We start from the raw sequence: 27206 nt of genomic DNA on the forward strand, positions 1-27206 counted from the left end.
TATGAAACAGAACTTTGAACAGACTGTATTCTTGTTTTACTGTCATATTGTATTTCATGACTGTTTTTCATTTGTTCTCATAAATGGTGACCAAAACGTTTGAGACCTACTGAGATTACTAGACTAAAGTGAACTATCTAAACACTCAGAGAGTCCCTTACCTCACTGAGCTGTAGTTAGCTCTCTGACAGGAGAGAGCTCCCTCTCCTTGTTTTAGAAACAGCTTTTAATATCCGTTAGCACAGCTAGCCAACCAGATGCTAACAACAACAATGCAAATAGTGAGTTTGGTAGAAATATACTGTATAATAGTAAAGTTATTCAAGATAATGCCATATTTATTGAAGATTTTACATTATACATATTCCCCAAAAGTATTAAAAAGCATATTCTTCCAAACTCCTTGCTGTAGTATCACACACAGGAGACTATTGATGTGTGTAGTGAGTTTGGTAGTAATAAGCTGTTTAGAAGAGGTGGGAGTAAGTCCTACATGTTCAAGTCATGAGCAAGTCTCAAGTCTTGACCTACAAGTATCAAGCAAGTCCCAAGTCACTGTGGTGAGAGTCAAGCAAGTCAAGTCACGTCATTGCTCAGGTCAAGCAAGTCAAGTCATACGAAATTCTGATGAATAAGCCCAGTTTCCGCATTTAAATCAGTTAAAAGACAGTGGTTATGAAAATGGATTCAACCCACACTATGATCTTCATTACATACACAGTTAATCATTTGAAATCTAATTTAGACCGATGACAATCATATTAGATTCATATTAACCCTAGAACTGCAGACAATACAGCTAGGACTCAATCAAAAAGTCGGTTCAAAAAGGCAGAATTCCAGGTAAGAAAATCATATATGGCATTTGCCATTACACATATTTAATTAAAATTTCTGTTAACACTAGAACCGCCAACAGCGTCAGCACCTACATAGATATCATTTTCAAACTAAGCATAAACTAAGCAGGACGATTTAAAAATCACTTAATTGGGTTAATTTAGAAATGGCTTCAGTTTATCATCATACTGTAACAGATCAAACATTTCAGATTCATTTTTACAATAAATCAATTTTTGGAGTAAAGCTAGCCGCTGCCATGTTAACTGACACTCCTGCCGTTTAGTGGGTTGCCAGGTTTGCGCTCATGGCGTTATAACCACGTTTTTCGAAAAAACTAAACGTAATATCCCAATACAAAAACAAACGCAAATATTTAATTTTAATCAGTCAAGTCCTTTCAAGTCGTCTGTCTCAAGCTTAAGTCAAGTCTCAAGTCATGAATACCAAGTCAAAGTCAAGTCAAGTCTTTTATCAATGTTAGTCAAGCAAGTCTCAAGTAAAAAAATATGCGACTCGAGTCTGACTAGAGTCAAGTCATGTGACTCGAGTCCCCATCTCTGCTGTTTAGTGATTGAATATTATTGTATTCTCTTTTTTCGGAGTTGCACTTTGCAGACGGTCCCTGAGCACTCGTTTCTACTCCGGCTGCGGATAGAGACCAATGTAATGTGTCCAGCTCGGAGGACGGCGCGTATTGGCTTTTTTTGATCAAAATGTGATTGTAGTTCGTTGTCAACCTTACCACGGTACTTAGGAGACGTCATTTGTGTCTGAATAACGTTTTGTTCATGAGTTATTGATCCGTGAAAACAGAATCTCCCAATATCGTTCCAACTTTACTGAACTAAGCCAGAAGACCGTCTCATTTCGTAGACCGCTCGGTTTGCTGTTCCTTCACTTTATATTTATACATTTATTTTGGACGAAAACTTAGCGTGAGGAAAGGCATGTGTGGCGTGAGTGCGTGAGATATGGGTTAATTGCGTGACTCTCACGCTCAATGCGTGAGTGTTGGCAGCATGGTCAACATGAGCGGAAACACCTGCGTGGGTGGATGTGTGTGTGAAGCTAAGCGTACAGGCTCTAAGTGTCTATCTAAACACAAATAGAAGCAGACCCTATAAATGGACATTTAAAGTAACACATTATCACTTCACACCCTAGTTCATCATGTTCTAATATAACAAGGTGTTGGAATGAGCAATACCACTTCTAGCCATCATTGTTAGCAGTTACAAATGTAACAACGAATTACATGGTATTTTGCGCTCACAAACATATTGAGAAACATTTAGATAAAAGAGAGAGCTCTACGTACGACTGAAACACAAATAGTTACGCGCTAATAATTTGTATTTAAATCCAGATGTCACTTCTATTAATGTTTGGAGTAGCCATCTTGGATTTTAAACTAGGGTTTGGTAAGATTCACCTGACTCTGAATGGGAACTCCAACCTCCGTATGTGTTACTGTTGAAATCTCTGCTTTGGAACTTGGAAAATCCGACTCTGATTTTGAATAGAACGCAACTAACTTTCTGAGCCGACAGCATAAACTTCGAATTTTTTATTTAATTTTTGTACTCACGGATGTTAACATGTTCTGACATGTAACAAGATCTTGGCCATAACTTTGCTACTACGTGCATGCGAACACATTCAAGATTTCTGACTGCAGGTGGAGCTGTCAACAGCTTGCAGGGCAGAGGCAGCGTCAGGTGGAAACACTGGCCAGGCCTGAGGGGTCTGGTAGGAGGGGGGCACCCGAAGGAGCAGGGCCTCCGAGAGAACCACGGCATGTTGCTGCTCATGGAATGATAAGGATGTTGGAGAAGGACGGGGGTTTGGGGGAATGGAAGGGGTCACGGGAGGGTTAGAATATCTTGTAGTGGAGCTGATCTGAGTCAGACAGAGATACAGTATCCTGTCAACTCCAGACACACTCCACCACGCCAGACACAACTCTCAAAAACAGAGTCACATTCCACTATGTTGCCATCATTCATGTAGGCTGTTGATACATAAGGGCAACTGTGACAAACATTTGTTAGGAACAACTTTATTTGGGCTTACATTGGAGATTTTGTAGTTTACATCTTAGAAACTTGCATTGGAAGGCACTGCCCCTTTTCATATCAGCTGCTTGTGTTACTAAAAAAGGCTAACACATGTAATCTGATAAAGCTCATTTCCTGTTTAGAGTTGACATTCCTGTATTCCCGAAAAGGCAACAGATCGAAAAGAGACTTCAATGAACCAAGGTGATTTGCACACCCTTAAAATCAGCCATCATAACGTAGCGAATTGCTAGCAATGGTCTGTTTTTTTAGGTTTGGATGCATCCTTTATTGTCGGATTGTCCAATGACATAAGGCCTTACCTATACTAGCTTTGTTAGAATTGCATATGAATTGTATAAAAAAAAAAAAGACTGCATAAAATCCAGATTTATAAAGAAGAGAAATGTGTTCAATACAGACTATAAACACACAACATCAAAAATAAATAAATAATTGAAAACAAGAAGAGAAAATTATTAATATAATAAATATAACAAATATCTTACATAAATCATAATCATCAGAATTATTTTCATACAGTGTGGCCAATATAACATTATCATTATTAGTTTTTAAACCGTTAAATACTGATCTACTAAATATTGTCCTCGGTTGGGTAATATTGCATTTCAGGGTAATATCAGTACTAAGCTGTGATTCATTCTGGAAGTGGGTCCAACTCCAATTTTGGTCCAATAACATTATGTAAAGCTGCAACAAAGTTTAATGAAAGCCTCCATCATTTTAGAAAGGCAAAACATTCAGATATGTTCAATGGGGACAGAACTGTATTTTTGGTTTGCGGGCAGAATCGGAATGTGCTTCCTCCAACTGTAATGAAAAGCAGACCCCAACAGAGCAGAAGGCTTGTGATCATGCAATGACACAATTAGTCTTGGATAAGGAGAGTGGTGGAATAGTAGCAAAGATGAAAGATGCTTTAGGAGGTCAACAGTTGCGATAACCCAGGCCCTAATCTGTCAAAGCTAAAACAGACATGGTTCAACGATAGTAATAAAAGAAGGATGAAGGACACAAACAAGTGAAAAGCCTAACTGTAATTATAAATATGTCCCGTGTTATTGTTCGTCAGTGATCTGCAGAGGACATGGTGGTGAACATGACTAACTGGTGAAAAATGAATTTGCCTGGATTATCCTCCTTGTGCAGGGTCAGAAGACTGATGGTAAACAGAAGTAAATAGACAGAATACAGGTGTGCACAGGAAGGAAACGTTAGTGGTGACATCCTATTTGTGTTCACCCTCATCAAGCGGCCATCTTTTTCTGGAAGCACTTCATTTGGATCCTCTGTTTGCTGTCATTATATCCTTCCTGTTTATCAGCCTCATGCTTTAGCTCCAAGCCCAAAGAATGATTAGGGAAACTGTCGGATGGTAATCGGATTAGCCCGGCATTTGACGGATCATAAGATCTGTTGGAGTGTCTCCACCACGGACTGCCCTATGCTGATATTATAGTTGTGTTATCATACAGTGTGTAGAGTTTTGGTGGTTTAGTTGTTAGGTGAACAATAACAGGTTATGTATCCTATAACACTGTCTTTACCTTGTCTTCTGAATATGACAGTACTACTAAGTTCTGCAGCCATTAATTAGGTGGGAAAGCTTGACCAGTGCCAATTCTAAACATGGTACAGAAAATGGTAGACATCATCAAAAACAACCTCACTTACAGCTGAATCTGTTGATTTTTGGGCCCTCGACATAACACACACAAGCTGCTGTTATGTCATTTTGACATTTATGGCTGACGTGTTGGCATATACTGTACTGTATGCACCTATTTTTAAATCCTGATAAATGTTCCGCATGTTCACTTGCTAACTGCTAAATGTATCTGTTGTCGTTTAGTGTTGGGGATGTAGTGCAAATAGGCTTATCAGAGTTTTCTCACCAAAATATTTGCATATTGCTACATATACTGTAAGGTGTGGCGGGGTGAGAATTTTGGGCTGTAAAACCAAAACAATAAGTTCAAGGAAGAAAAGAAGTCTGGCACAGATATGTAGGTTCATACGGAGCCCTAAAGGGACATGGAAAAAAAAAAAAAAAGTCACAATAACGGGTGAGTATCTCGTGCACACGAGAAAAACCATTTCATTGCAGACTGTTATGTTTACGTGGGGAAATGACAGTGCACACGTTATCTGAGATATATTTCAAACTCAGACTTAATTTTATGGAAATCTCGGCCAGGGGTGTAGAGCTATTTGTTCAAGCACCGGATTGGCAAAACAGGAGAGTCTGTAAACCAGTCTGCCTTGATCTATGAATTAATGTCCGTGACTCTCAGAGTACCTGCTGCCCGCAGCTGGTTTAAAGGGAAACAAACACTCAGAACACACACACACACAGAGCGGAGCTGAGCAGAGCACAAACAGACTCACATCATGCAACCTGGTGACCGGTCATCTCCTTCATAAAACTAATAAAAGGGGGAGTAATCGGGCAGTTTGATGTGTGTGTGTGTGTTTGGGTGTGTGTGTGTGTGTGTGTGTGTGTGTGTGTGTGTGTGTGTGTGTGTGTGTGTGTGTGTGTGTGTGTGTGTGTGTGTGTGTGTGTGTGTGTGTGTGTGTGTGTGTGTGTGTGTGTGTGTGTGTGTGTGTGTGTGTGTGTGTGTGTGTGTGTGTGTGTGTGTAGAGGTGTGTGTGGTTAAAACGTTACTTAGCAGCCTGCGGTCACTCTTTAGCTGTTCGGATGAAGGTCGTGCATAAAAGCTCTTTGCGCTTTGGTGCTGCTCTTCTCAGAGTCTGAGTTAAACGTCCCGCCGCCTCCTGGAGTGACCGCTGGCTGCTACGTTTTTAAACACACCCCTCTGGCCGAAATGTCCTTAAAATTAAGTCTGAGTTTGAAATATATCTCAAATAATGTATGCACTGTCATTTCCCCACGTAAACATAACAGTCTGCAATGAAATGGTTGTCTCCTGTGACTCTTTTTTTGTCTCTCTCTTTATTTATTTTTGTCCATGTCCCTTTAGGGGCTCCGTAGGTTCACTACTACAAGTGTACCATTTCGCATTAATTTGGTCAAATGAAAAAAATACATATTCTGCATGCAGTAAGACAACATTGACGGAATGTAAATCTTACATTTTAATGAAATGTATTAGGTCAACAGGTTCCACATTATTATATAAGGTTAGTTGAAAGCAATAGTATTAGGTTGAACCTAATATTTATTATTCAAACGTAATATTATTTCTTTCAACTTACCTAATGCAATTATGTGTAATTTGTTTAAATAATACATGTATTAAAGTAAAAGTTTTAATTAGTTTTCAGTGCAATGGGTACACTTTCAGGTTACAGAGCCATAAAGCCTACCCTTAATGCAATGAATGCAGGATTCATGTGTAAAGTCCATTGCGTTTTACAATGTTCATGCAATAAAAATAACTGCACGTAAGCAGCAGTGTGACTGAACAGTTCTATTTCTATTTTTAGGTGTCTTCATCTTGTGTTCCAGCAACAAACTATGAGCTGGTAAGTAACACATTTTTCGTTTTGTCTTAGTAATTGCTTCCATGCTGTACGTGCTCTGCAGGCATGATTGGATCCTTCCTGTTGCAGAATTATTACAAACAGTGTGGCAAAGTAACAGCCTCTATCAGCAACAGTAACAAGGTAGTTACCATTGAGCATAATGGGACATTATCTGAACGACCCTTGAGACAAACATGGGGTTTGGGGATATAATAAATGAACCAGACTCAACCATTGTTTGTCAGTTGTTGGTGTTTGCTGCTGTTGCATGAAAACATAGAAATCCTCTGGATAAAAAGCTTCATGTCCTTGAATCTGCTTTATCATGATGACGTCTCTTACTGCTTGAGTCTGAGTCTGAGTATGAAAGTGATTTTGCGAGGGCAATAAAAAAATCATGCTTGCTCTGTTGCCTTATTTGGTATTGGCATTAGAAGCCGTGTGAGACTTGCAGATTATTTGCTCACTCTCTTTCTCATATGTTGTGTGTTTAAATGGTTCTGGATGCCTGACAAACCAAAGCAAATATCCCCTGCACTTCTCTGCGCTCACAGAGAAAATATGTCTCCAAATGTCCTTTTTTTCTTTCCTTAAAGCTGCAGTGATGAAGCAGGAACATGTGATTATCCTCTGCAGATGCGTTCACACTAGATGCTTTCTACATGAAGGCATCTGTTTAAGATGTGCAGCCGAGTGGGCTAAGCTCTCTGGACGTTGTTAAAGGGACCTGAGCTCTTTGATCCCTGAAACGAACACATTCAGACAAAGTGCAAGAACATACCCATGTTGGGCCTCCATATGACATACACATTACATGCCACTGACTTAACCTGGAATCTGTTATTGCTGCTAACTCTTTGCTGGCAGCTCTAACTGTTTGTGCTAATGTCCCTTGACTTCAGGTACAGCATCCTTAAAACAGTTAGTATTACTGCAGTAATCACAAAACTCCAAACAACCTTGCATTCTCAAAAATAAGTTTCCCATGCCTAAACTGTGTCGTGTTTTAAATTGGATTTGTATTTTCTCCCAGAATACAGTACAGTTTTATTTATTTCATTCTAAAGAGGAGCAACTATCACAAAACTGAGAAAAAATAATAAAAAGTATTCTGATTAATTATGTCAGTAAAAGATCATGGTCTGGGTTCAAATAAGTACCTTAGTTAAATAAGTGTGTTTAGTATCAGTTACGTATCAGCCGCACAGTGAGCTGCATACTGTAAGCCAAGTGTTTTTACCCTACATGAAACTCGTCCCTGGACTTTAATTGGACACTCATTTGTGTTCTATCCATAATAACCAACATCACTGTGAACATATTTTCCCCACAAAATATAATTGACAATGCAGCTTTTTTAAATTATGACCACATCTGTTTGATTAGTAGCTTGGCTCAGTCAGCTCAGTCTTCAGTGAGTCAACGCAATCACAGAATAGAATCTGTTCTTCCCCATCAATTATCTGTTTTAACAGCTTTAAAAGGCTGCAGGAAATAGAAGCCGCAGGGCATCTGCCTCCATTTTATGCCTTTAATCTTGGCTTGCCAACATCAGTCTCCCCAGAGGCTTCAGTGGATGCATTAAAGGTGATGATTGCTCTCATAAATGCTGATGGGCTGAGGTTTAAAACATTTGTTGGTGTACCTTTACCACCGCAGAGAGAGTAGACGAAAGACAACTGGCTTTTCAAGGCTTTCAGTGGGCCATGCAGTCTGATTAAAAACATTGGAAAATATGAAATGACATATTATTGACGCTTGTGAAGCAGGGTGGGATGTCGACCTGTTGTGCTGTTTTCAATCTCAATAACAGTGACAATGAATAAGTTATGTCTGCGTGGCGTACAGTATGTGTTAGCCCTGTGGTCGTGGTTCTGTTTGACAGGGAGATGCTGCAGGTTTATGCGTGGTTGTGTGAGCATGGTTGTGTGAGCGTGCACGCCTGCGAGCGCTCCCTGCAGCAGCTCTCCAGCCGGAGGGGTGTCAGCCCTCCGCAGCACCTTGTTTGGTAAATTCCTTCGCTTGCGCCCTGAGAGCAACATGATTTACCGCCTCACTCAGGTGCAGACTGATCAGACATCAACTTTTAACTAAAAAAGAGAGCTTTTTATTTGGAGAATCCAGACATTCCACCCATATGGGACCAGCTAGAAGAGATACATAGGTTTATTAGTTCATCATATTGTTCCATATTGGATGATATTGAAATGTTTTCATGCAGCTGTTTTTTAGCATAAGTATAAAAGGGCTGCCTCTGGATTTGACTGCTTTTAATTGGACTTTTTAAGTTCAATTAAAGAATCAATACATGAAATATACTCTAACCTCATGCGCTTTATCTACTCTGTGCAGTCCCTGGTTGGATGCAAACTGCATTTTGTTGTAGTAATGACAATAAAGTTGAATCTAATTCAATTAAGGTTAGATTCTTTTGTAGGCTTCGGATTTTGGAGCAACATGTGTTGTAGTGTTACTATGAGAATAAATGGCTTATTTGTTTTAAAAGACAAGCAATCAAAAGACAGACTGGCAGTTCAATTTAGTACAGATCATAAGACTTTCTTAATCCCGGAATAAGACATGTTCTGTCCTATCCTGTTTTTATATTGACATCAGAGTTCTCAACCCTTTAACAACTGATTTCAGATCAAGCGTACTGATTGAAAGATTATTCCAGTTGCAGACATATGCAACTTCAGTGCACGAACAAGTACAACATGCAAGTCAGAGTGTGTGTGTGGTCACTTCCCTGCTGTCCCCTGTTGCACTCTCACTGACTCTCAGACTAAACAACTAACCCAAACATCGTCATGGCTTTAGGAAAATCAAACAATGTTGATTAAAGTTACCCCAAAGACCATTTAGCAGGTGTTGTGGGATGTTAGATGATATCTCACACCCTTGTAGATGTTGATTATTGGGAATTTCCACCAATTGTAGGCATCAAAGTATGTTTCAAGATGCGGGGCAATAGGCCTTACGTGGTATCCAGTGGTACAGGAAACTGATCAATTTTCAGTGGAGCCACACTTTTGGTAACTGACAGAAATTAGACTAAATTGAAGTGTGTAAGCCTTAAATGCAAAATGTGTGTCACTTTGAAATTAGCAGCCTTTAATCCTAAATCAAATACAGGCACCCAACTAATTAAGGAGTGAATTAAAGAAACAGCACACTTTGAGAAGGTGATGCCAACGCTCATTGTAATTCATGATATGTGGTTGAAAGATCCCATCCAACTTTTGGCATAAGTGATTACCCCCTACCAGACCCCTGCACTAGGACGTGCAGTGAAGCATGCTGGGAGCATTCTTCAAATGTGCCCTCTTGTTGAGCCAGCTCTATGAAGGTAGATATGGTGCAAAATGCGAGAGCTTGTAAAACCTGATGTGGGCACTTGTAGAAAAAAAATCTGAGCTTTTGTGCATACATTTACACTTGTATAAAATATCCACGTAACTATGAACAGAATTTGAAGTCACAGAAGAAAAAAAAAAAGTTTTGTAGCTTGTAGAAAAAAAAATGAACTTAGTGATGAAATGTTCACTTGCAGAAAAAAGTATATTTTTAAAAATATATTTTCCATTACAGCTGCAACTTGGTTAATACAACCTCTCAAATCAGTCATTACAACTTGACAAATCTGCTCTGTGGCAGTATAAATCGACGAATCTGCGGCCTTGACTTTTGCTACAATTATTGCGATGAATGTGTCGCTAAGGTAATTTTCACCTGTAGGGTTGGAGCGAAGGGGCGGGGCTATCATAACGAGGAGGCGCAAGCTCGGGTCAGTCACACAGCCATGTCAGGTCGAACCGGATGACTGCGGGGCCCCACATGTTGCCCCTTTCACACCAACGCGGTTCCATGAAAACGGCTTATGCTACAATTGGTTAAAGCAACAAGCAACAAGTAACCAGTCAATATAGTCAGTTTAGCTTCGGTTGCTATGCTAACATCACCCATTTTATACAAGAGAAACGTTCATAACAGCGTCGTGATGCCAAACAGCAGTCAATTCAGACTGAAACACATTCACTTATGGGAATTGGGGATATTTATCAGCTGCTTGTGTGACATTCAGATAGTGAAGACTTTACGGCGGCCGCTGCTGTGAGTTCATAAACTCCAGCGGACGAGCAGCACTGCAGCGGTCGTTAAATGCCGCTGTAACGGCCCGTCCACACAGCAGCGTTAAAAACATATTCCAACGCTTCTGCCCATTCACTTTGAATGGGGTGACGTCACTTTGCCTCACTTTTCGCCTAACTGCATTGTGGGGAAGCAAAGCGGAGATTTCCAGGCATCTCAGGATTCAAAAGTTGAGCAATGTTCAACTTTTGAAGCTGAGGTGGAAGCATCAGCCAATCAAATCCCGTTTATGCAAATCTGACAGTACAAGCGCTAGCCAATCAAACTGCGTGTAAATTGGGAGTGACATACCGACATATTCATTTCTATATTCCTAACAAAATGGAAGAGAAATTAGTTATTGCGGTAGCAAATCACCCGGTTCTTTATGACCAGTCCCTATTAACTTACCGGGATACAAACCGGAGGAACCAGGCATTGAGGGAGGTGGCAGAGACAGTGGGTGAAACTGGTAGGTTTTCGCCTCTTTGGGGAGTTTATATCCAGTTTACTTCGTTTTAACATTGCTATTGCTTTGTATGTCGGGGGCGGGAGATTCATGTGATTGGTTGTTGGTCGTGTTGCTCGCAAAAAATCCCCAAGCTTCAGATACGCCCACCTCCAAGATTTTTTTTCGCTGCTGTGTGGACGTACCGTAACACATTAATAAACAATGAACCACGGCACTCTGGAGAAAAGTATAAGGTTGGAGAAGTAGTTATTTAATTTAATCTGGCTTCGTATGATTAAAAGTGACACGATCATCGAGCCAACGCAGTCCCCCATTGTTGTTGTTGTGAGCGAAGCACGGAGCTAGAACGGGAGCTGCGTGTGAAAGGGGCAACAATAGTCACTTTTGTGTGACTAACCCGATCTTGCGCCTCGTCGTTCTGATAGCTCCGCCCCTTCGCACCATCCCCCCTCCCTCCTCCCCACATTTGCAGGTGAAAATTACTTTAGCGACGCATTCATCGCAAGAAGTGTAGCAAAAGTCAATGTATACTGCCACAGAGCAGATTTGTGAAGTTGTAATGACTGATTTGAGAGGTTGTAATAACAAAGTTGCAGCTGTAATGGAAAATATATTTTAAAAAATATATATTTTTCTGCAAGTGAACATTTCATCACTAAGTTCATTTTTTCTACAAGCTACAAAACTTTTTTCTTCTGTGACTTCAAATTCGGTTCACAGATACGTGGATATTTTATACAAGTGTAAATGTATGCACACAAGCTAAGATTTATTTTCTGCAATTGCCCACATCAGGTTTTGCATGCTCTCGCATTTTGCACCATATCTACCTTCATACAGCTCTGCCAAGAATAGGTTTTCATTTTGCGCAGACACAGAAACCTGGATGTCTGGATGGAGGGTGAGGGAGAAATATTAGGTATTCCGGTGAGATAGACTGCATATCTGAACCCACCAGAAACACACATAAAGAATGCATGAACCCACAAGCAAAGATATGCGCTCAGAAAACCATAAACCACTGACACTTACGTCATGCAGCTACTTTTTTTTTCTTTGGGTCTTATGTAGTGGAGGAACGGGGCCAGGACATTGCTGAGTAATGAGTTACTGCAGGGCAAAGATGATCTAGATGTGGTCCAATTAGCACTGTGTTTAGAACCACACATATTTCCCTGATGTGCCCTGTGTTACGCTCTGTATACAAGCACCGAGCAGGCATCCTGCTACGATATATGATCCCAATTCCCTGGGAATGGACAAACTAGGCCGTAAAATAACTGTTTAATATTGAACGAGGAAGCAGGCGTCAGGCTTATGTGTTCTACGTGATGATCCAGCCATAGTCAAGGGTGTATACATTACATAAGTATAGATGTCATGGACATTTTTATCCTGCAGGAAACTACTCCAGCTAAGATGGAGGAAGAGAGAATGACCAAAACTGCGGCAAAAATTATTCTTTGCGGATAGTCTCTGGAATTTCGAGAGGAAGTCACTTTTTTTTAAAACATAATTTTCAAAACCTCTCTTTTATTAGACAAACCTGACCTAAAAGTAGGCGATTTGTTAGTGACTATTTGATATAGGATAACAACTGCACCTTAGATCCCTAAAAGATTATCAAATCTAACCATTTCTTTTACATTTAACATCCTTCATAATTGTTTAGTTTACGTTTAGTTTTTTCTGTTTGTCGGTCGGTATTTCTGTTTGTTGGCAGGATTACAGAAAAATACCAATGGGCTGATTTCATTATATTTGGATGAAGGATATGGCATTGGCTTAGGAATTTCTCATTACATTTTGGAATGAATCAGAATCACTTATGGGGAAGGCCTTGGTGGAGGTCTACAATTGCCCTTTTAGTTAATTCTGTAAAATGTAATGTGTGCACTCTTAGAAACAGGCAAAAGTGTATTCTTTAGTCTCAAACACTTGAACACACTTGTAATTTACATTGGTTTACATTGCTAATTACAAACATACAGTGGCTTGTAAACTGCATTTTTATGAAGTCATCCCACGGGGTGAAGTGTTGCAGAGTTAAAACAATCCCAGTCCTTCTGACCTATTATCATAATGGCACGCTGCGCTGTAATTTACCCTCACCAATATTTCTTCCAGTGTAAGAAAGTACCGTTTAGTTCAGTCTGTGGTCGCATTCAGACTGCTTTGTTGTGTCAGGCTTTCCTAACTTTAACTGCTGGTTGTCAGACTCCAAAATCCTTCATTTTTTACCCATCAACACTTGCAGTTTAGATCTTTCTTCTGATAAACAGCACCCTTTATTGCTTGGAATAAGACTTTTCACATTAAGGTTATGTGTGCTTCCAAAGCTTAAATGTTACCTTGCTCATTCACCCAATTAAAAGAAAATATCCTCAGGAGAAAAACAACAGCATTGTTTGATCTTTCAAATCTGTATTAAAGGGGCCCTATTCTGCTCATTTTCAGCTTCATATTTGTAGTTTGTGCCTCTTCTCTGACATGTCTCCATGTTTTAATGTTCAAAAAGCTCTTTATTCTTCTCATACTACCTGTGCTGCAGCACCTCCTTTCACCCTCTGTCTGAAAAAAGAGCCCAGTCTGCTCTTATTGGTTAGCTGGTCGGCTCTGTTGTGATTGGTCAACCGCTTAGCGATGTCGCGCCTCTTAGGATATTATGTACATCGTGTTAGAGGTGGCCAATGGAAGCGAGAGTGCTACATAGCGATATCACCATTTTACCGAAGTTAAAGGTGCCATTTCATGCTTTTCCGGTTATTACCCGTCCCCTTATTTTACAAAGGTTTTTCTGCATGTAAACGACCTGCAGAGTCACAAACCCTCAAAGTAAACCCTGTAGCGAGTAAAGCTCTAACACAGAAAATACCTGTCTCTGCTGCCCCAGAACGCTTCGTTGGAGATTTCTCTTTTTCCATTGTTTTCTTCCTGGGTATGGTGACGTGCCCATACCCAAATGGACCCATTGGTCCAAATGGACCAATCCGTGGAGCTCCTCACACACACACACACCCTTTTAGCGGCAACAATATGACGCGCTGGGGGGGGTGCTAGCGGAGCCTCGCAGCGCGGCGAAACTGTGGCATGCTTACACTGTAGGTGCGCTGCAGCCCCTTCAGCTCAGTGGGCGAGCTGACCAATCAGAGCACACTGGGCTCACAGGGAGGGACTCCAAACAGTCAGTGTTGGTTTCTTTTACCCATGACAACAACTGTTCCCTGTAGCGACCCAAACATCTTCAGACCATGTGAGCAGCTTTGGGAATGTCCACAATTGTGTTTTTGTTTCTGCGTACAAGGTACTAGGACAAGGAAACGGGAATAAAAAACAAAACAAATACATTATAGTGATGAAGAACAGAAGTCAAGATAAGGCTTGCGCAATTCCCTTTCCCCTTTTTTCATATACAGTAAAGGGAATTTCGATTATGTTCCTCTGTTATTTCCATATTGGGACATATGCAGTGTTGAAATATTAAGAGAGTGTGTGTGTGTGTGTGTGTGTGTGTGTGTGTGTGTTTGTGTGTGTGTGTGTGTGTGTGTGTGTGTGTGTGTGTGTGTGTGTGTGTGTGTGTGTGTGTGTGTGTGTGTGTGTGTGTGTGTGTGTGTGTGTGTGTGTGTGTGTGTGTGTGTGTGTGTGTGTGTGTGTGTGTGTGTGTGTGTGTGTGTGTGGCTGCTGTTTGTCCTCAGTGTACTCATAGACTGCAGTACACACACACACACGCACGCACGCACGCACGCACGCACGCACGCACGCACGCACGCACGCACGCACGCACGCACGCACGCACGCACGCACACACACACACACAGACACACACACACACACACACACACACACACACACACACACACACACACACACACACACACACACACACACATAGAGAGTATAAATACTTGGCGGGTGCCTTCAGAGGGTCCCTCCTCTCTCTCACATGTTGCAGAAGTCCTTGGGTTACATAACAGAGAGCGGTCAGGTCCGTATCAGTTAGAGCAGGGACGGGGGTGGGGTGTGTGTGTGTGTGGGGGGGGTGCTCGGAGAAGGCAGAGGTGGTTTAGGGTCGCAGGTGGCTCCGAGGTTTTTCCCACAGCGAGGCCCTCCTCTCCTCACCACTGGTCCTTAGGGATCTCTGGCATGTTGGAAGCCCCCTACCTCAGAGGGGGGTGGTAAGGGGAATAAGCATACACACTCCAACCCAAACCCTGGAAACACACCCCCCCTTCCCCCCCTCCCAGTGTGTAGGCCTGCAGTTTGTGTTAGCACCAATAGAAGGCACTGTTGTACATAACAGCGCACTGTGTCCCCCCACACTGTGATGGATAGTAATTTACACATACCAACACATAAACACTAGAGGTGGCAGCTTAAAAGCAATTCCGTTTTTTGTTACAGCTTATTTGGTATTTAAACCCGAGACAACTACAACAGTGACAAACACCAAATATTCACAAATTATTGGAGGTTTTTATTACTTTGGATGATTATTTTGGGAATTTTCATTGAGGCATAAATCAGTCGTCTAGCTTCAGATGAACGATAAAAAAGCAGACTTGTGGAGGTTTTCGTTCTCTGCAAATGAGTCCCTTCGACAGTGATTTGGCTACTTTTCTGCTGCGAGGAGTGCTGCATACTATCTCATCAAAACAAAAATACATTTGCATCATTTTGGCAGTTTAGTGAAAACAAGAGCACATCGAGGCATGTCTAAGAAGGCTAGATCTCAGTGTGGGAGATATTTAGAGACGCAGTTTAAACATAGGAGTAGAGTTAGTGTTTCCAAAGTATTGTCCTAAAAAATGTACGGGGTGGTACCGGAGTAAGGGTGGAGAAGATGAGTGGCATCCGTCGGTACACACCCTTGGTCTGAGTCACACACACACAAGGATATACTCTGACAACAACAGCAGAACCTTCCATGTGTTTTGAGTGACACTACACAGACTCTGCCAGGGGCGGAGCAAGAAGGGAAAGATATGACTTTGGGCCCCAACCCAACAACCATTTGCGATTGCCTACCTACAGATTTCAACTGAAACATGCATAGCTTTAAATGCAGGTGGGCAACTCTCATGTAGTTAATTAATTATTGTATGATGTTTAATTAAAGTTAGCTGTGAAAATATAACATTGTGTGCAGACATGCATGCAACATTCTATTTGATGCCACTCTTAAATCTGGTGGTGCAGCACCTCAGACTTTTTCAGGACAAACTGCTTCCTGTGTAGATATGAAGGGCTCATTCTCAGCTACTCATGAACACACAACAATTCTTAGTTGTCATTCATACCACTCCGTTCGATGTCTCACTATGGGATGCGCCTCAACGCGTATGCAAACAGAAGCATCAATCTCATTACGCCAATCCTGATTGGCTGGTGATCTTGACGTCTACGTCAGGGAATCCACCTACCCTATACTGTAAGTAGCTTGCGCTACGACGCAGCGTCATTCAAAGACCTCTTCTCGCTTCAGAGCACATCTTGAATTATCAGTAGCCGGGCTAGCTTAACGGTCCACAGACTGAACCCAAAGCTAACATCCGGTCTGCGGGCGCTTGCCGGTTACTTTTTTGCTTTGCAAGAAGACTGAACAATATTAACACACCAGTTAATATTGTAATCTGCCTCGCCGTTTCTTTCTTTCGAAATTACGGTAAGGTTTGATTTTTTCTTCAAGCTAGTAACATACCTGTTGCTAGCTTTTCTTCCCTCCACACCGACACCACGGTAGCAAGGACGTTCTCTTTTCTCTCTCACACCAGAGGAGATGGAGATAAAAACAAAAGGTATTAACACACCAGTTAATATTCTTTAAAGAATCAAATCTACACCGTCGCTTTTTCCTTTCGGATTAACGACAAGGTTGGATTTTTTTCTCAGTAACGCACCTCTTACTAGCGTGTCTACTCCACGCCGACACCCCGGTCAACAAAGATGGACCCTTCTCTCCCTCACACCAGAGGAGTCAGGGACTCGGAGGCTCGGCTATGCGTCTGCGGGTTTAAGATCTCAGGCACAGACTCACACCAGGTCTGCTCGTCCTGCCTCGGGCTGGAACACGCCCAGAAGGCTATCGATAACCCCGGCTCGTGCAGGCATTGTGCCCGCTTCACCATTAAGAGCCTCCGCCGACGGCTAGCACGCCAAGCTAGCTTGTCGGGACAGGACCCCCTCATGTCCGCTGATTCGCCGGCCGGCAATAAAGACATGGTGGCGTCCGCCGCAGAGATTGAGCCGTGTCAGGCTGGGGCTCAATAACAGCGGCAGCCACTGAACCGGAGCCCCGCGCCGTGTCAGGCTGGGGTCCGGTGGCGGCAAGAGCCGCGAGAGCGGAGCCCCGCGCTGTGTCAAGCTTGGGCTTCCAACTGGACCTCACCATGGTTCCACCCGCGGAGGATGTCCTGGAGTTGGACTATATGGAGGAAGAAGAGGATGCCTCTGAGTTCCTCCTATCCGACGCGGATGAGCACGAGGATGACATCTTCGTTTCATCGGCTCAGGCTGCAAAGCCGGGAGCGATGTCCGCTCTCCCGGGCGAAAGCACACCACCTTCGCCCTGTCTAAGTATGGACTTGCACGGTCCCGCGGCAGGCCTTCACTCAAGCTGCCTCACGTCCTGCCCGGTTCAAGATACCGAAGCAGCAGAGACCACAGCCCGTCCCGGGTCCACAGCCCAGGCACGAGGCGAGGATGAGCTGGCCAAGAAGATCTCCGGTTCCGGCAGCTGCCGCTCAGGCACAGCCAACCCAGGTTTTCAGCCACCAGGCGAGGAAGAAGAAGCGGGCTGCCTGACAGCCTCCTCTCCTCTCCTCGACAAGAGAGCTGGAAGTTCCCTGTTCCCCAGCTCCAGAACACGTTCCATTGTTAGATGCTCATGTGTTTTCGGGGTGCCACCATGCCCCCATCTTCCCGCATCCTCGAGTGATGCCAGAACGTCATCCTCAAGTTCGCGCCATAAGGGAAATGGACTTAACATCAAAGACAGCAAGTTCCGCTGCCTGTTTAAGTCACACAAACACATGTCATCACTATTGTTTCCTAATAAATCATTTTCCACTGTCGTTTCCAGGCTTGAAGCCAAGGGCGCAGTCCATAAGAATGAAAAGAAAAACAATAAAAACAATAAACAGTCTGTCGTCTCCCCCTCTTTTGAGAGCGGCTACGGCCTCTCTCAAAAGGCGGACATTAAACGGGATTGTGAAGGCACCACCGCCACGCGCATGCGCAGTATCGGCCAGGGTTGTCAACCTGGGGTACCACCGTGTTCAGACACTAGAGGGCCCCTTAACACAACAAATAAAGACACAGAGGGCAGACGACAGAGATGTGACATCTCCGCTCGCTTTAAGAAGCGAAAAGTGGAAGATGCTCACATATTCTGCTTGGGTTTTCAAGACAGTAACACAGGGGCTACAGGCTCCAATTCGCTGTCACCCCCCCTCGCTTCTCGGGCATTCTGTATTCACAAGCCCGGGAAGAGTCGACCCATATTCTGGAGCAAGAGATTTTCTCGCTACTAGAAAAGAAGGCTATATCGATAATACCCGCCGAACAGAGTCAGAGCGGCTTTTATTCCAAGTATTTCCTCGTTCCCAAACGGGGAGGGAACGGAATTCGGCCTATACTAGATTTGAGAGCTCTGAACAAATATCTCAAAAGATACAAATTCAGAATGCTCACTCACACATCTCTGTTGCGTCTCGTGCGCCAAAACGACTGGTTCACATCAGTCGACCTGAAAGATGCGTATTTCCACATCCCAGTATATTACCCACACAGGAAATATCTGAGGTTCGCCTTTCAGGGTGTCTGTTACGAGTACAGAGTCCTTCCCTTCGGTCTGTCTCTCATCCCGCGAGTGTTTGTACGGTGTACGGAAGCCGCGATAGCCCCGTTAAGACAACAGGGTACTCGCTTGGCAACTTATCTGGACGACTGGCTGCTTCTCGCACAGTCGGATCAAGAGGCTATTACGCAGATGAATGTCCTCGTAAAACACCCGCTCAATCTGGGTTTCGTAATAAACACAGAAAAGAGCATGTTGTCCCCAGCCCAGACTGTACTCTTCCTGGGCCTACACTTGTATTCGGTGCCCTTTACAGCCCGCATGTTTGGCCTCCGGTCCTTCTGTACGCGTTCCCACCCCTGGCTCTGATACCCCCAACTCTGGCCAGAGTGAGAGAACAATGCCACACACTGATCCTGATAGCTCCGCACTGGCGTGCAATGTACTGGCTGGCGGAGATATATCAGCTGCTGTGCGGGCAGCCGTGGCAGCTCCCACTACGCAGGGACATAATGTCTCAGGCGGGGGGGACGATCTTTCACCCACACCCAGAGCGCTTGGCACTATGGGCCTGGCCCGTGAGTGGTACAATCTGAATACAGTGGGGCTCCCTCAGAAGGTGATAAACACTATTCAGAGAGCAAGAGCTTCCTCCACCAGATCTCTCTATGACTGTAAGTGGAGGGTGTTTGAGGAGTGGTGCCTTCAAAAAGGACACATCTCTTTTCAATGTCCTGTCGGGGTGATTTGATCATTTCTACAGGACCTAATTGATAAACACAGAGCTTTCTCTACGATCAAAGTGTACCTGGCTGCTATTGCTGCATGCCATGTGGGCTCTGAGGGAAAGACGAATAGCCAACATCCTTTGGTCTGCCGTTTTATGAAAGGGGCTCGCAGGCTCCTCCCTGTTTCCAGGTCACTGGTGCCCTTATTGGCAGTGGTTTTAGATGGGCTCACTCAACCTCCATTTGGACTCCTGGAAGAAGCTGACATGAAAACACCTGTCACTGAAGACATTGCTGTTACTGGCTCTGGCATCTGCCAAGCGAGTCAGTGACATTCATGCGCTCTCTGTACATCCTTTATGCACTCAGTTTGCCCCGGGGCAAACGAGAGTGTTGCTGAAGCCCAACCCTGCCTTTATACCTAAGGTGGTTGGCTCATGTACCCCCATTGACAGGCATTTCCTCCGCCGCTGTGTTCCTCTGAGGAACAGCAACCGAATTTGCTGTGTCCAGTTTGTGCTTTACGCACCTATATGGACAGGTCAAAAGAGTTTTGTTGCAATGACCAACTCTTTATATCCTGGGCTAACCCTCAGAAGGGCAAGCCCGTTACCAGGCAACGGCTCTCCCACTGGATTATGGAAGCGATTGCTCTGGCTTATACGAGTCAGGGTTTGCAGGCACCAACGGGCCTGCGTGCTCATTCTACTCGTGGACTGCCTACATCCTGGGCTTTGTTCAAGGGTGTTTCCATCCAAGACATTTGTGCAGCAGCGAGCTGGTCCTCACCGCTCACTTTTGTCTGCTTTTACAGGCTAGATGTCTCTGCTCCAAGTGTGGCCCGCGCAGTGCTGGGCCCTGTGTTGAGACAGGGTTCTACCTGTTAAGTTCTGGTTGTTTTGGTGATTTTCGAGATAAGCATGTCTAGCAATACGGGAGTTTCAATATCCCATAGTGAGACATCGAACGGAGTGTTATGAATGAGAACTATAGGTTACTTACGTAACCCCAGTTCTCAGAGTAACATGAAGTGAGATGTCTCACCAGACGGCCCTTCTTGCTAAGGCGAAGCGAGAAGAGGTGCTTATTTTTGAATGATATATATATATTGCCAATAGATTCTCAAAACGCTACACATTGGCCCTTTGAAAAAAAAAAACTTAAAAATAGATATTAAAACTGTGTTCACATCTTCAATTAACATATATTTACATTTATTATAAAAAAAAAGATGCAACAAACAAATAAAGAAATAAAAAACATAAAGGAGGGAAACAATTGACCTTGTTCTACAGTGTATATTCCGCCGCTCGCCGACAACAACACGACACTCGACCAGCTGTTTGGGATTATCGACAGTACAGAGACTTCGCGGCCAGAGGCGGCTTTCGTTGTGGTCGGGGACTTTAATACCACCAACATGAAGAAAGTTCTGCCGAGATACTTTTAACACATCAGCTGCCCGACGCGCGGGGGATACATACATGTTTATTCCCCTTTTCGTCATGGATATAAGGCTCTCCCTCGCCCTCCCTCGGCAAATCAGACCACATCTCACTGCTGCTGCTGCCTGCCTACAGGCAGAAACTTAAACGGGACCGGTAACAAGGACAGTACAACGATGGAGTGAGGACTCAGATTCAGCTCAGCAAGATTGCTTTGCATCTACGGAGTGGAATGTGTTTGAGGACAACAACATCAACAACACACACACGGACACGGTCATCTGCTACATTGGGAAATGCATCGATGACGTGGTACCGAAGGTTTCTGTAGGTGCGTTGGAAGCTGAAACCGCGCACTATCGCGCACAGAGCTGGAGATTTGGAGGAGTACAGGAAATCTAAGTATGATCTCCGGAGAGCTATCAGCAGTGCAAAGAGACAATACAAAGACAAGGTGGAATCTGACTTCAAAGGCTGTAACACCCGGAACATGTGGGCGGGACTAAGAACAATGACAGACCACAAAGGAGCAGCGGGGGATGCTGCCAGTGGCGGCGCCAGATATTTTCTTTTGGAGGTGCTGTGGGGTAGTTAGACGTATTTCGTATTTCAAACATTTAGGGTTTCCCATTAATGTCCCGGGCGCTACAGTGGAATTTTCTACTGCAACACTCCCCACACGCACATACAGTGTACCCGCGACTGTTAAGGCCCTGACACACCAAGCAGTCACCAGAGAACTCGCTGACGCCGACGCCGACTGATGCGTCGGCGTGTTCTCCTGTGTCTTGGCCATGTGTCGCACTGGAACACACCGCAAAGACTTCAGCCAAGCACGTACGAAATGCGCATGCATGAGCGGCAATAACTCTCCTTACCAGCAGGCGGCGGTAGTGTGTATTCGTCATTCAAAAGAGGCATCAACCGGAAGACAGAGAAGAAGAACAGACTACGTGATATAAACAAACAACAAATAGTGTGTGCGTTCCATTTTCACTCTCGTCTATCAAAAACATGTTTTTTGAGGTACTGGAGCTATCAGCCATTGGAGTGTTGCTTTTGGAAGACATTCTCAAGCAACCGTTTCGCTTCTCATGCACTGATTCGCTAGCTGAATAGCCAATCAGAGTGATTTCTTTGTCCGACTGCCTGTGGCCGACGCACGGCCGATTCAACATGTTGAATCGGCCGTGCGTCGGCCATGAAAGGCCAAAATAAGGCGTTTCACGGCCGGCGGTGCGGGACACACCAAATTGAGTTTGGGCTACAGGGCACGCTTCGTGGTCCGAATAAGGAAACGGCCGATTTCGGTCTGGTGTGTCAGGGCCTTTACAATGAAGGCTCAATAATCAGCTCACGGCATATAGGTGTAAGCAGGGGTAAAGTGCTATTTCTTTTACAAGTGGTGGGTGGACCTAAAATCCTCTAGGGGGGTCCGGGGGCATGCTCCCCCGGGACCATTTTTTTTAATATTGAAATGAAATGCATCAATCTGGTGCACTTTGAGAGCAAAATTAAGAGATCTATGGATACATCTCTCAACACCCATATGAAACAGAACTGTAAACCAATTTTCTATACACACACACACACACACACACACACACACACACACACACACACACACACACACACACACACACACACACACACACACAGACACACGCGCTACGTTTATCCCAGCCGTTCAAAGGGGGAAACTCCCAGAATGCTAGCTACCTCTGCTTTCCTTAAGGGGAGGGCTATAATTTGGTAAATTGGTCAAAGGAGCCTCTGTGCTCATGTGAAAGAAAGCACATGGTGCGGCGTTGGCAGAGATAACGGGCTGCGGGTAAAAACACACACTCTGATGTGCTGTGCTTACAGAAGACAGACACGTGTCTATGTGCATGGTGTCCCTCCATCTGTGTGTTTTCACGTCACAGTTTGCTGAGGACACACGAACATGAGTAACAAAGCTGCGTAAACTCAGTAATTATAGCTCGTCTGTGAATAACCGGTGTTGTATATTCTTGAATGGACGGCTCATGTGCGGTCTTAAAGGGCAATAAAGGGAAATTACAATTGTTTTACCACTTGGGTTATGTTTTTGTAGTTTTTGTTATCACTCTGTGTGTGAATTAGGCAGAGGTGGGAGCAAGTCCTACATGTGCAAGTCATGAGCGAGTCTCAAGTCTTGACCTACAAGTATCAAGCAAGTCCCAAGTCACTGTGGTGAGAGTCAAGCAAGTCAAGTCATTGCTCAGGTCAAGCAAGTCAAGTCATACAAAATTCTGATGAATAAGCCCAGTTTCCGCATTTAAATCAGTTAAAAGACAGTGGTTATGAAAATGGATTCAACCCAACCTATGATCTTCATTACATACACAGTTAATAATTTAAAATCTAATTTAGACCGATGACAATCATATTAGATTCATATTAACCCCAGAACTGCAGACAATATAGTGAGGACTCAATCAAAAAGTCTGTTCAAAAAGGCAGAATTCGAGGGAAGAAAATCAGATATGGCATTTGCAATTACACATATTACACATATTTAATTTAAATGTATGTTAACACTAGAACCACCAACAGCGTCAGCACCTACATAGATATCATTTTCCAATCATTTAGTTTGTTCCTCTTCATAACTTCCTTATAAACTAAGTAGGACGATTTAAAACTCACTTAATTGGGTTCATCTTTGAAATTGCTTCAGTTTATCATCATAACAGATAAAAAAAGTTCAGATTCATTTTACAATAAATCAAGGAATGATGCACTTCTACAAACAAAAACAACATAATTAAAACATTTAAACAAACTACTAAAAGTAGATGAACTACATTATTCAACAGTTTACAGTAACTTCTGATAATAACACAGGGGAAATAAACGAGGCATCTCTTTTCCTCTCTCTCTCTCTCTCTCTCTCTTTGGAGTAACGCTAGCCGCTGCCATGTTAACTGACACTCCTGCCTTCTAGTGGGTTGCCAGGTTTGCGCGCATGGCGCTATAATCACCCAATCACATTTCGAAAAAACTAAACGTAATATCTCAATACAAAAACAAACGCAAATATTTAATTTAAAAAAGTTAAGTCCTTTCAAGTCACCTGTCTCAAGCTTAAGTCAAGTCTCAAGTCATGAATACCAACTCAAAGCCAAGTCAAGTCTTTTATCAATGTTAGTCAAGTCATGTGACTCGAGTCCCCACCTCTGAAATTAGAGGAGGAAAAATGATTGATAAGACATGTTTTAAATAAACTCTCTGGTATAAACAGAGGCCCACTTCCTGCTTAAATATTGTCTCACTGCTCTTGCCATAGCTGTGCACATACTTAGACTTAGACATACTTTATTGTCATTTCAACAAGACACAGATTGTACTATTAAAACAAAATTTCGTTGTGCTGGCTTACAGGAACAGGACAATATAAAAACTTGCTAAAATTGTACATATAAATAAATAATAGTGACGTGGGGCTGATAAAATTAAAGATAAAGTGTGCGTTTAAAATATAAAGACTTACTATACATATAAATAAAATAGACATATTATAAAGAAAATATGTGCGCTTTACACAGCGTAATGTAATCTCTGTGTTACTGGTCTACTTAATATTCAGCAGTCTGATGGCATGGGGGAAAAGCTATTACAGAATCTGAATGTTTTGCTCTTAATGCTGCGGAACCTCTTACCGGAGGGCAGCAGGGAGAACGGAGCATGGTGAGGATGAGTTGGGTCTTTAAAAATGTTCTGGGCTTTTGTCAGGGAGCGTTTCTGAGCGGTGTCTCTGATGGGAGGGAGAGCAACTCCGATGATCTTCTCTGCTGTCCTGACCACTCTCTGTAGAGACTTCCAGTCTTTGGCATTGCAGTGTCTCGACCAGATGGAGATGCCGCTGGTCAGCATGCTCTCTATGGTTCCTCTGTAGAACGTGGTGAGGATGGGAGGGGGGAGCTGTGCTCTTCTCAACCTGCGCAGGAAGTGTAGGCGCTGCTGTGCCTTCTTAAATAGTGATGTAGTGTGAGTGGACCAGGTCAGACTGCTTGTGATATGCACCCCCAGGAACTTGGTGTTGTCTGTAGTCTTCACTGTTGTGCCGTTGATGTAGAGTGGTGGGTGACAGTGCTTTTCTTCCTGAAGTCGACAATGATCTCTTTTGTTTTATCGACATTCAGGATCAGGTTGTTGATGTTACACCAGTCTGTCAGATGTTTCACCTCCTCCCTGTAGGCCTGTTCATTGTTGTCCCTGATGAGTCCCACCACTGTCGTATCGTCCGCGTACTTTATGATGTGGTTGGTAGTGAACCTGGAGCAGTCGTGGGTCATCAGTGTGAAAAGCAGTGGACTTAGAACGCAGCCCTGCGGGGAGCCGGTGTTTAAGGTGATGGTGCTGGAGGTGTTGTTACCGACCCGAACATACTGGGGTCTCTCTATTAGGAAATCCAGCAGCCAGTTACACAGGGGTGTGTTGAGTCCCAGGGGTCCCAGTTTGTTTACCAGATGCTGGGGGATGATTGTCTTGAACTACTACTAGCAGTACTAGTAGTAACAAATACTGTTTTATTATGCACTGAAAGTTTATTAGCACCATTTCTAATATACTCAGTTTCACTATAGAGTGGTGCAGTGATGACTAGGGTTGCAAAGGGGCGGAAAGTTTCCGGTAAATTTCCGGAACGTTTCCATGGAAATATTCGATGCAAAATTAATCAAAAAAACATGACATTTCAACCGATTTTTAAAAAAAAAGTAGAACAGAACAAGTTTTAATTATTTTATTGAACAATTATTTGTTTCATTGAAGAACTAAAACAGGAATGTTGAGTTAAATATTACTCACCCCCCACCCAACCCCACTCATTAAAAAATGAACAAAAATGCACCTCCCATCCAAAAATCCCCACAAATCCCATTCAAAATGTTACATGAAAAGAGCCCTTCTCCCTCCAAAAAGTCCCATTAAACATGCAAATCTTCCTTTAAGCAATCCTCTGCATTTTTTTTTTAACCCTTTCAGTCAATGGGCTCTCCCTGGGCCTCATCAACATCCAACTCTGAGTCTTCCTCTTCAGTGTCACTGTCCAGCCTTGTTGAGGAGGCTCTGTGTCAGACTCAAAGAGCCTTAGGTTTGCCCGAATCCCAACCAGTTTTTCCACTCTCACATTTGTGAGCCTGTTGTGAACCTTTGTGTGGTCTCAATAGCCATACAGTAAGCAGTATGGCATGGATATTCATGTGTACTTGAATGGCATCTGTTTGTTTTAGTCAAGATTATGCTAAAATATACTTTCCACAACTATATTCAAGTTCCCTATGAAGAGCCAACCTTCAATTTTGAAAATTTCCAGTTTATTCCCATAAATTCCCGTTTATTCCCATTAATTCCCGTTAATTCCCGTGGAAAGTTTCCATCTTTGAAAATTCCCGGAATTTTGCAACCCCAGTGATGACATATTTTTGTATTCCCACCTGGAAGTTAGCAATGCAAGGACTCCCTCTAAAAAAGGGATATTTCCATTGCTTTTTGGAACATTTCAGAAAATAAGGTCTGTGACAAACACGTTAACACATATTTTTCAACAGGATAATCTCTACATATTTAAACAGTTTCTTTGTTTTTAAATGCTTTTGCAAGAACTAGAGGCTCACATTAAAGGCTATAAATAACCTACATCATGGCCGCATGAGTTTCCATCACCACTAACCGCTAATGTTCAACATGATGGCATTTAATAGTTTCATTTAGCCACATTGAGCAATTGAGCTGTTTTAAGACACATAGGGAGCCAAAAGGGTTACAATTCTTAATAATTTCCTGGTTTAAGGACTCATTCCTGAACTACTCTTTTTTTGCTTGTAATACTCTTAAAGCAGGGGTAGGTAATTCACTTCAGATACACTTTTTTTATATTCCATGGAATGCTCGATAGCATCCCGATAGCAATGAATACATTTAATGCTTTGACAATAAATACATACAAATATTTCATCTATGGAAGCCGTAGTACTGTAAAAAGCATGACCAATTATTTTAGCCTGCCCGGCTAAAATAACTGGATGGCCTACCTGCCTGTCAGCCTTCCATCTGTGCACAAACTTATCTCGTGCCCTCATTGGTCATGTGTGCGTTTGTGCGTGTTGGAGGAGGGGCTCTGTAAGGAAGTCTGAAGGAAGGGGCAGATTTGTTTCGGTTGTGTACTTTCAAATTCTAGCGCACTCGAGCTGGTTTCTC

At 43.1% G+C, this 27206-nt stretch overlaps 1 protein-coding gene across 13 annotated transcripts in view; it reads left to right on the plus strand.

Annotated features, from left to right (window-relative positions):
* tns1b (tensin 1b) overlaps positions 1–27206 on the plus strand; it is a 281948-nt gene that overhangs the window by 155939 nt on the left and 98803 nt on the right. For all 13 annotated transcript variants that reach the window (XM_079664776.1, XM_079664769.1, XM_079664781.1 and 10 more), the window contains one exon: positions 6372–6410. In XM_079664776.1, coding sequence (XP_079520902.1) covers positions 6372–6410 — 39 coding nt within the window. The remainder of the gene's footprint in view (positions 1–6371; positions 6411–27206) is intronic.

The sequence above is a fragment of the Notothenia rossii genome, assembly GCF_949606895.1.
Source record: "Notothenia rossii genome assembly, chromosome: 2".
Lineage (NCBI taxonomy): Eukaryota > Metazoa > Chordata > Actinopteri > Perciformes > Nototheniidae > Notothenia > Notothenia rossii.